The 9742-nt window shown below is 36.6% G+C and overlaps 1 protein-coding gene across 1 annotated transcript; it reads right to left on the bottom strand.

The window, feature by feature from the left end:
• Positions 1-509: 509 nt before the first annotated feature.
• Positions 510-6857, bottom strand: LOC127732772 (RE1-silencing transcription factor-like). Its single transcript, XM_052241957.1, has 2 exons — positions 6713-6857; positions 510-1531 (listed from the first exon to the last, which is right to left on the bottom strand). The coding sequence occupies exon 2, from the start codon at positions 1520-1522 to the stop codon at positions 638-640; it is 885 nt and encodes a 294-aa protein (XP_052097917.1). The 5' UTR covers positions 1523-1531; positions 6713-6857; the 3' UTR covers positions 510-637.
• Positions 6858-9742: the final 2885 nt, after the last annotated feature.

Raw genomic sequence — 9742 nt, 5'->3', positions numbered from 1 at the left:
TCAGTCCATTATACTTAAAGGGGTGAAAATCATGACTATACCAACTTTAGGGGTATTTTAAGTAACATATGGTGCTCCGACTATGGAGAAACTTATAAACATATAGAAACACAATTAACAGGAAAAGACAAGTGGTATTTCACATCAAATTAAATGAACTATGACCGATTTTCGTTACACTACCCACGCCTCAAAACTCATGCGTCCCGCATGATGTAAATTCTTCACTATCCATTGATACAACCAGTACTACACACATGTTTCAATAAATATTTAGACCTAATTTCTAGAAGCACAACCATATCAGAGTTTTGATTACCACTGGGAAATATATTGCATTAACCAGGTTTGAAGAAATTTAGCCTCTGCAGCGGCAACAAGGCCTACTCTTATCGAAATCTGCAGGAGGGGTCTTTTACATGCACAGGTCGTGGTATTTCCCTGTACATGGGACCTCGGATTTAACGTCCCCATCCGAAGGACACATAATGATAAAACACAAAAACATGGCAGAATTATATGATTTATTTCAGTCATTTCTTTCGACTGAATAAAAATAAACACAAAGTAGCAACACAATCATATAATAATCAAAGTCAAATTAAACTAGTCCATGAAATCACAAATTGTTCGTTATTCACTTAGGAACCTTCTTTTCAACAACCTTCACTTGCTTGCCATCTTTCAGATACTTTGTAATTGTCTTCACATATACAGTCTTCATGTTATCCAAATTACAATTACATTGACAACTGTGAGGCATTTTATCCGATCCCAGAGTCGCTGTATTAATACTGGTTATACCAGGCATTGTCTTTACAAGTTTCTTCTTGAGATCCTGTACTGTAGTTGTTTTCCTTTTCTTTGGTGCAATTATAGGCATGGGATCTGTTTTCTTCCTGAAAATTCTTCCCATGTTCACACTCTCATCTATTTCGTCAACAGGCTTCTTTGGCTGACTAACAATTAGTTCGCTTGGTTTATCAATAAGTCCTATATCATCATCATCCTCATCACTAGAGATATCGTCATAATCTGTAAACAGACTCTTTGAATTGTCCAACTTTACTGTATCTTCAAAATTTCCTCCTTCTTCTGGTTCTGTGGTTATGTTTGTTTTATTTGTGTCAACTGTTTGAGTTGAAGGCTCACCTGAAGATACAGGTTTCTTGTTGTTGTTTTCATCTTTACTTTTATCTCCAGAGATTGGTTTTGTTATTGGTTTTTGCTTTTTAGTTGTCTTATCATCAATCTCACTCTCCACTTCTGCCTCAGTGTCCTCAGATTCATCTTTATCATCCGTACTACAATGGACCTTCTTAAAGTGCCTGGTAAGATTGGTTCTCTTATTTGTGTTATAGGAACATAATTCACAGAAGAGCCTTGAATCTGTGCATTCTATTAAATGTCGGTTTCTGTCTTCCTTATTTCCAAATTCAAGAGGACAGAATGGACATTGAAACTTTTCCTCTAAGACTTGTGTAAAAACAACCTTCCTTGCTGTTTTCTTGGTATTTGGCATGATGTCCTTCTGAAAATACAGCAATAAAAACACACTATTAATCTTTAGAATAAACTATAAAAAACAACACCAACTATATATACAATTTTATGTACATCATAAAAAAAACTAACTTTTATATACACGTAAGATACACCTGGATGCCTATTCAACACAGTAATCCTTCATCCATACTGGTTTACAACGCCTTCTCTTTTCAGGCTCATGACTACTTTCTTCCAAACACTTTGTTCCTGAGTCACTTGTCACAATCTGTTCTTCATTTTGCATGTCCCCCCAACCTTCCGTACTACATACATCGTTAACTGGTTCTCGTTCCTGACCGTTCTCACTTTCTATCGCCTCGTCTCGGAGCCTTTGCATATTCTTCTTGCGGATTCTATCAACATGAATAACCTGCTCCTTTCCTCTATAAGCACAGTTGACTCTGTATGTAACTTCTGTACACCGATTTATTATCTTAAATGGACCTCTCCAAAATGAAGTAAACTTTGGTGATCGTCCACTTTTTCTCACAGGGAAATAAACATACACTTCGTCATCCTTTTCAAACTTTTGCCACGACAGCTTTAAATCGTGATATCTCTTTTGTCGACGCATTGCTGTCTCGGTATTCTTTCGTACTATTGAATGTGCACTTTCCATCCTTTCTTTCATTTTCCAAGCCCACTTATTGGTTGGTACTTCTTTTTGTGCCTGTGGCATCTCGTACATAATATCAAGTGGGGTTGATACTTCTCTACCAAACATCAAGTAGTTCGGCGTATAACCTGTTGTCTCATGTTCGGCACTGCGATATGCCATCATGACATAAGGTAGATATTCGTCCCAGTCATCATGATTGTCGTTCACATATGCACTCAGCATTTTCGCAAGTGTTCCATTGAATTTCTCCACCATCCCGTCGGATTGGGGGTGATATGGCGTTGTTCTTGTTTTCTTTATGTTTAAAACTCTGCACATTTCATAGAACAAGTTGCTTTCGTACTGTCGTCCCTGATCGGAATGAATGTATGCTGGCATTCCAAACCTTGTTATTACTTCTTCTACTATCAGTTTTACGACCGTTTCAGCCTCCATATTTGGCATCGGAAAACTCTCTGTCCATTTTGAGAAATAGTCTGACACAACGAGGATATACTTGTTTCCATTCCTTGTTTCTGGTAATTCTCCAAGTATGTCTGTCGCTATTCTCTCCATTGGAAAACTGCTTTGTACTATTCCCATTGGTGCTCTTTTTGTTGGAATTGGTCGTTTCTTTCTAGAGCAAAAATCACAACCCCTGATGTACAATCTTACATCTGATTGTAATCCAGGCCAGTAAAAGGTAAGTCGTATTTTTTCTAATGTTTTTCTTGTACCCAAATGTCCTGATGTTTTATCATCATGACATCGCTGAAGAACATTTCTTCGTTCTGTAAATGGTAGAACCACTTGTCGTCGATTTTTCTCGTTTTCACTTTCATAATTTCGGATTAGAATTTCGTCTTTTAGTTGCAGATTCTCCCACTGAGACCACAAGCTTCGAACAACAAAACCCTTACCTGATACTTCACTGAACATTGGACGTTTTTGATTTCGTAAACAATTCTTTATGTAAAGGAGATCTTTGTCATTGTTTTGTAATTCTTTGAGATGTGATTGATCATCCTTATATTCGTCTGAGGTGTCCGTTAAAACGCAAACACTGGCTTCATTTTTCTCCTGTGTTTCGTCCCAGTTGGAAAAATAACCACACTGTTTACAGGGTACACGACTTAGAGCATCGGCATTTCGATGTTGCACACCTGGACGATGTACTATTTGTATTTCATACTCACTAAGGACTTCTAACCAGCGAGCTAATTGGCCCTCTGGATTTTTAAACTGCATAAGCCAGCGTAATGAGCCATGGTCTGTCCTTACTACGAATCGCCTACCGTAAAGATAGTGTTTATAATGTTTTACAAAGTTAACAACTGCTAGGAGTTCTTTTCTTGTTACACAGTAACGCCTTTCAACCTTGCTTAATGTTCGGCTAGCATAACCTATTACAACTTCAGATCCTTGATCATTAAGTTGTGATAAAACGGCACCAATTGATTCATTACTTGCGTCTGTATCTAAAATGAAATCCTTTGTGAAATCTGGATGTGCCAGAATCGGGGCTTTTTTCAGGTGGTTTCTCAAAATTTCAAACGATTCCTGGCATTTAACACTCCATATATAGGGTTTTCCCTTTTCTGTAAGGACGTGTAAGCACCTGGCTATACTTGCAAAGTTTTGTATATACCGTCTGTAATAACTGCATAGTCCCAAAAACGAACGTATTTCAGTCACATTGCTTGGGGTTGGCCAGTTTTTCACGACTTCAATTTTTGAGGGATCCGTGGCAATCCCCTTTTCTGAGATGACATGTCCCAAAAATAATACCTCTTTTGCACACAAAGAACATTTCTTGGCTTTAAGCTTAAGACCAGCTGAACCTAGCCTTTCAAATACTCGATCAAGATTAACTAACATGTCACTAAATGTTTTTCCAGCTACGATAACATCGTCTAAGTAAACTAAACAAATGTCCCATTGCAACCCAGCAAGAACTGTTTCCATCAATCTTTCAAATGTACTGGGTGCACAGCATAGACCAAACGGCATAACTCTGAATTGGAACAAGCCTCGTCTTGTAGCGAAAGCTGTTTTGTAACTATCATCAGGATGCATTTCCACTTGCCAGTAGCCTGAACATAAGTCCAGCGTTGAGAACCAGGCACTGCCAGCAAGTTGTTCCAGGGAATCGTCAATACGAGGGAGAGGATATGCATCTTTTACCGTTACGTTATTCAATCTTCGATAATCAACACAGAAGCGATAAGATCCGTCCTTTTTCTTCACTAATACAACACCTGATGCCCAAGGACTATTAGATGGTTCAATGACTCCTTTTTCTAGCATATCGTCAATGTTCTTATCTACTTCTTGTCGTAAATGAACTGGAGCGCGCCTAGGAGGTTCTTTGACTGGTTGTGCATTCCCAGTATTGATTCTATGTTTCACAAGATTAGTGTGGCCTAATTCCTTATCCGATTCAGCAAATAACCCTTCATATTTGCTTATAAGTACTTTTAACTGATTACTTTGTTGTTCGTCTAAATTTTCACAAGCCTTCTCATATAAAGCCTTCAGATCCGAGCGAAGCTCAAATGATTGCTTGTTTTTCAAATCCGTATGTGTGTCCTCACAAACAGATTCAATCTTATGTACTTGTCCAATTGTTGAACCCTGGTACACAACATGCGAATCTTGCTTCATATTCAGTAACCTAACAGGAACACATTCATTAACTTTTACTAAAGTTCTTGCTATCAAGGGTCCATCGTTTTTCGCATTGTTTTCCGATGGTTCAATAACACCCTCAAAGCTATTCAGATTATATCCACCAGGAAAACATACCTTTCCGTTTACAACAACTTCTGAGGATGGAGGAATACTTACTGTTTCTGATGACACAACCCGATAGCATCCTAAGGGTCCCTCAAATATTAATTGTATCTCAGATTCTCCGAGAAAAAGCTTTTCAGACACAACATCCAATACGCATTTGTTTGCCTTAAGAAAATCTAGTCCAAGTATTCCTTCGGCTTTAATATCCGCTACAAGTGCTTCCAACTTGAATGACTCCTTTCCAATTTGAATACTAAAATATCCTTTACCGTACAATGTCAAAAGTCCACCATTGGCTGATGTTATGTTTTGAGATGTTTTATAGAGTTCAACCTTACAATGTTTTGGCAAACTTTCATAAAGTTTAAAGGATACAATAGATAACGTTGCTCCTGTATCAACAAGAAACTTACAAGATCGTTTGTTTAGAATTGTATCAACATACATACCGGCGTCTTCAATGATTGAGACCCTTGATTCAGCATTATGATTTTGACTTCTGTTTGTAAGTAATCTTCTTGTTGTATCCCTTCGTGACGGATTTCTACATTCCGCTCGAAAGTGTCCTAGTTTACCACAATTAAAACACTCTTTATTTCGCTTATTGTTTGTTGCCCATCTCTTATTGTCAAAATTGTTCCCAGAACTTTTCATTTTTTCTAATTCACTTTGCAAGTCTTTTATCATTCCCTCCATTGTTTTCATTGACATCTCTATTTTTTCCATAGCACACGTGTCTGCACGAGAATTAATATCAGTAGTGTCAATGTTTTCACTTTGATTTGTGGACCGCAAATGCCCACGATTCCCCCTATTACTACTTTCAGCCTGATTAAAGGCTTCTAATTCTACTGCTAAGCGAATAGCTTCATCTAAATTAATGGGCCGTGATTGCTTTATTTTTAATCGCATTTCTGAATCAAACAATCCGTCAATAAATTGATCTTTTGCTAATGTTTCGCGCACTTCACGCGGAGCTGTTGGATATGCAAGGTTAGAAAGTCTCCTTACTGCTTGTCCCATTTCAGGCAAAGTTTCAGATGGCTTTTGTTTCCGTTCACGAAATTGAACTCTGTACAACTCTGTTTGACTGGTCGGGGCAAAACGTTCCTCAAGTGCATTAACAAGTGTCACAAAATTACTTCGCACATCTGTTGGTAGATCGCCTAACACTGCTTGCGCTTGGCCTCGAAGTGAAACTGCTAGATAAAGACCCTTCTGGTTTTCGGTCCAATTGTTAACTAATGCAACCATATCAAAATGAGACTTGTAGTCTATCCATGAACTTATCCCGTCGTATGTTGCCGGTTTGCACTTAACACCTTGATTATGGGGTTCACTATTCCGACACTGTTTGTCCCTATCTGTTATCTCATTTTTAGTATTTACATTACGTTCACCCTTTTCGGCACAACTATTGTCACTTTTTACAATTTGTTTACTTGCACTCAGGGGCAACGTATCCTTTTCGGAAAAACTATCACTTTTGCCCGGTAAACTATCAACAAAACGTACTTTCGGTTTTTCAGTCCTAAACACTACCGTATCTCTTGTTAAAACATTCTCCTCACTACTCATATCAACACCACTTGCTACTCCTGAATCTTTTTCACTTTGCGAAATAGTAGACTTAATCTTATCACTTTTAGGCGTTGAATGCATAAAGCTATGTTTTAAACTGCTTTCTAATCTTTCAATTACATTGTTTAACTGTCCAATATCTGAATCAAATTGATTTTGTGCCATTGTATATTATTGAACAGTACTCACCTTATGTAATTTTCTTCAACTTTATCTTTACTTCTTTTAACTCTATCTCTATTTTAACTACAAAAAGGAAAATAACAATTATCTATAAAATATTCACAACTGGATCAATCATATATGTATTTACATTAACGACAATGAAACACATGAAATCCCACCGCTTGCCACCAAATTTGTAACGTGTAACGTGTAACGGGCGATCAATGGATCCGTATCTGAATAAATCAGGATTTCAAGTGTTCAACTCAAATTTGCACCACAACAAGTTGTCCTATTTAAAACAATTAACACACCCTTAAATGAATTCACAATGTCAAATATATACGCTACACAATGCACATAAATTAAATTACAAGGTGAAGTTCCTCATTCACAATGTATAAACACAATGTCTTATAACAGAATATATATACACAATGTCACTATGCAATCACTATGCAACATGTATTAGGCCTGATTATTCACAATGTCACTAATATATCACTATGCAACATGCATCAGACACTTTATAACACAATGTCACCAACAGATTACTATGCAACATGCATCAGATAAATATCACACAAAACGTATGAACACATTAGCACATATATACAACATCTATTAACAATATCCACCAATTTGTAATATCACCTTATGAATGTTTAATTAACCACAATAACACAATGACACAATGACACTTGCACAATGCTTCAATGCACAAGGAATTTATATGAACACAGCTCAACTCACACACACTAATTATCACTATGAATCAGAACGAAATGAATATATTCCAAACTGGTAAGATTAAACACAGTGCACTTTCACTTATACACTTCCACAATATAACAACTTGCAACACCAGCAAGTATACACCTTGTATTCTCACTAATACACTTCCACAATACAACAACTTGCAACACCAGCAAGTATACACCTTGTACTTTCACTGTACAATAACTTATTATATAAGTTCACTTTATAACACAATCACTATTCCAAATATTCACATATAAATCCAAACACTATTTATATCCTTTGGAATCACTAAATTCACTCTACTTACCAGTTAGAATATATAATCCTTGAAGTTTACCCTTCAATGGTCCACATAAAACTGACAGAGTTTCTCTGTCTTGAGCTGGTTTATATACTACCATCTGGATCAGTCCATTATACTTAAAGGGGTGAAAATCATGACTATACCAACTTTAGGGGTATTTTAAGTAACATATGGTGCTCCGACTATGGAGAAACTTATAAACATATAGAAACACAATTAACAGGAAAAGACAAGTGGTATTTCACATCAAATTAAATGAACTATGACCGATTTTCGTTACAGTGTCTCTGAGTCTCTCTAGAAAATTCTTTCGCTATTACGACATTAAATATACCATTTCCTTGCATCACTCTGCAATCTAGCAATTATTTTGTAAAATCTCACATTATTTGAAGTCTTTAAAGTTCAGTAAAAAATATTAGGAATTTTATATCGGAGAGCAGCCAAAATCGCTTACAACTTATAAATGCCCCAACATGTTTACAATTGCATACCAATGTTAACTCAATCTGTCCAGCTGGAGTTGAGATAAGTGCAACAAAATAAGGACGGACGGCAGAACAAGTGATTCCAACATGACCAACCAATTACCATTCAGTGAGTGGGGGTATAATAATCTGCAGTTAAATAATCTTACCTTTTTATTTTTCAGCTGAGGTTAATGCAGATGTTTTTTGGCAGCAACCTCCCATCTTCATCTTTAGATTTTCTTGGCCTTAACATAATCATGTTAATTACCCCCTAGAATTAAACTAAACTAAAACTAATAAAACTAAAAATGCAAAATATATTTACTATGGATACACGAGACTTAATAATCCTGGAGTTAATGTGGGATGTGTTGACCTCTTCTTCGTGCAATTGTTTCCCTTTTGGATTTTTCGTTATCAAGGGCATAATTGCCCCTATGGCATATAGTTGGCATTGTAGGGGAAAAATTCCCGCGACAGACACAGCCTGATTCACAATCTGAAGTATTGTTATTTTGCCACTAATAAATGGTGAATGTGCCTTTAAAACTAACTCCTCAATGATTGAATACATAAACTCAGGAATTATCCATTCAAGGTTTTTTCATAACATCTCTTTTTTCAATTTGAGCGTAAAGGGTCTCATAATCCAAGTGTGCGTTTCTGAAGTTGGTGTCTGATTCTAGCAAAACCTATATAAAAAATGCATACCGCATAGTCAGCTATAAAAGGGCCCAAAATGACAATGTAAAACAATTCAAACTAATGGTCATATTCATGTACAAAAAATGAACGAAAAAAAGTATGTAAAACAAACGACAACCACTAAATAACAGGCTTCTGACTTGGGAGAGGCACATACATACTGAATGTAGCGGGGTTAAACATGTTAGCGGGACTCCAACCTTCCCCTAACCTGGAACAGTGTTGTAACAGTACAAGATAAGAACGAACTTAAAAAATCAATTGAAAAAGGGTAAACCCATCAGATAGATAAAAATAATACCATTACAAATCGACGTGGCCGGATACTTGTACATACATGGTTATTGTAATTTTTAAATGATATCATTTTAATATGTTTTAAACTACCTAGTGTATTTATTGTTAACTTGTTCTCGTCCTGAAGATGCATAAAAATATTAACCGCTGGACGTCCAGCAACCAACATTCAATCAATATTTAAACATGTTTAATCTAATGTCAAATAGAAATGCGCGTGTGGTTCCAGTTTCGTCCTCAAATGTGGCTGTTGGTAGGCTTTAAAAAAAATTGTCATAATCCGGAAACTTTCGGTTTTTCACCGATGCCGTTATTGTACAAGGCCATTACCGGAAGTTTGCCATTTTCTATGTCTGGTTGTCAAATAAACCGACGAGTTAAGTTACATTCTGTTCATTTTGAGTCGTAGCGGATATCTCTAATGGACATCCAGAAGACAAATGTATGCAAATTTAATCATTGAAGTTCTCATTCTACGGTCGGCAATTTTTTACCTGGGTCGATCGGTTGCGTAAC

The sequence above is a fragment of the Mytilus californianus genome, unplaced genomic scaffold, assembly GCF_021869535.1.
Source record: "Mytilus californianus isolate M0D057914Y unplaced genomic scaffold, xbMytCali1.0.p SCAF_27, whole genome shotgun sequence".
Taxonomy (NCBI): domain Eukaryota; kingdom Metazoa; phylum Mollusca; class Bivalvia; order Mytilida; family Mytilidae; genus Mytilus; species Mytilus californianus.
The sequence above is the reverse complement of the archived record's forward strand: the minus strand, read 5'-3'. Positions and strand labels throughout refer to the sequence as shown.

Bases quoted from the DNA above. Each gene is read 5' to 3' on its own strand.
- LOC127732772 (XM_052241957.1), bottom strand. From the start codon at position 1,522: ATGCCAAATACCAAGAAAACAGCAAGGAAGGTTGTTTTTACACAAGTC.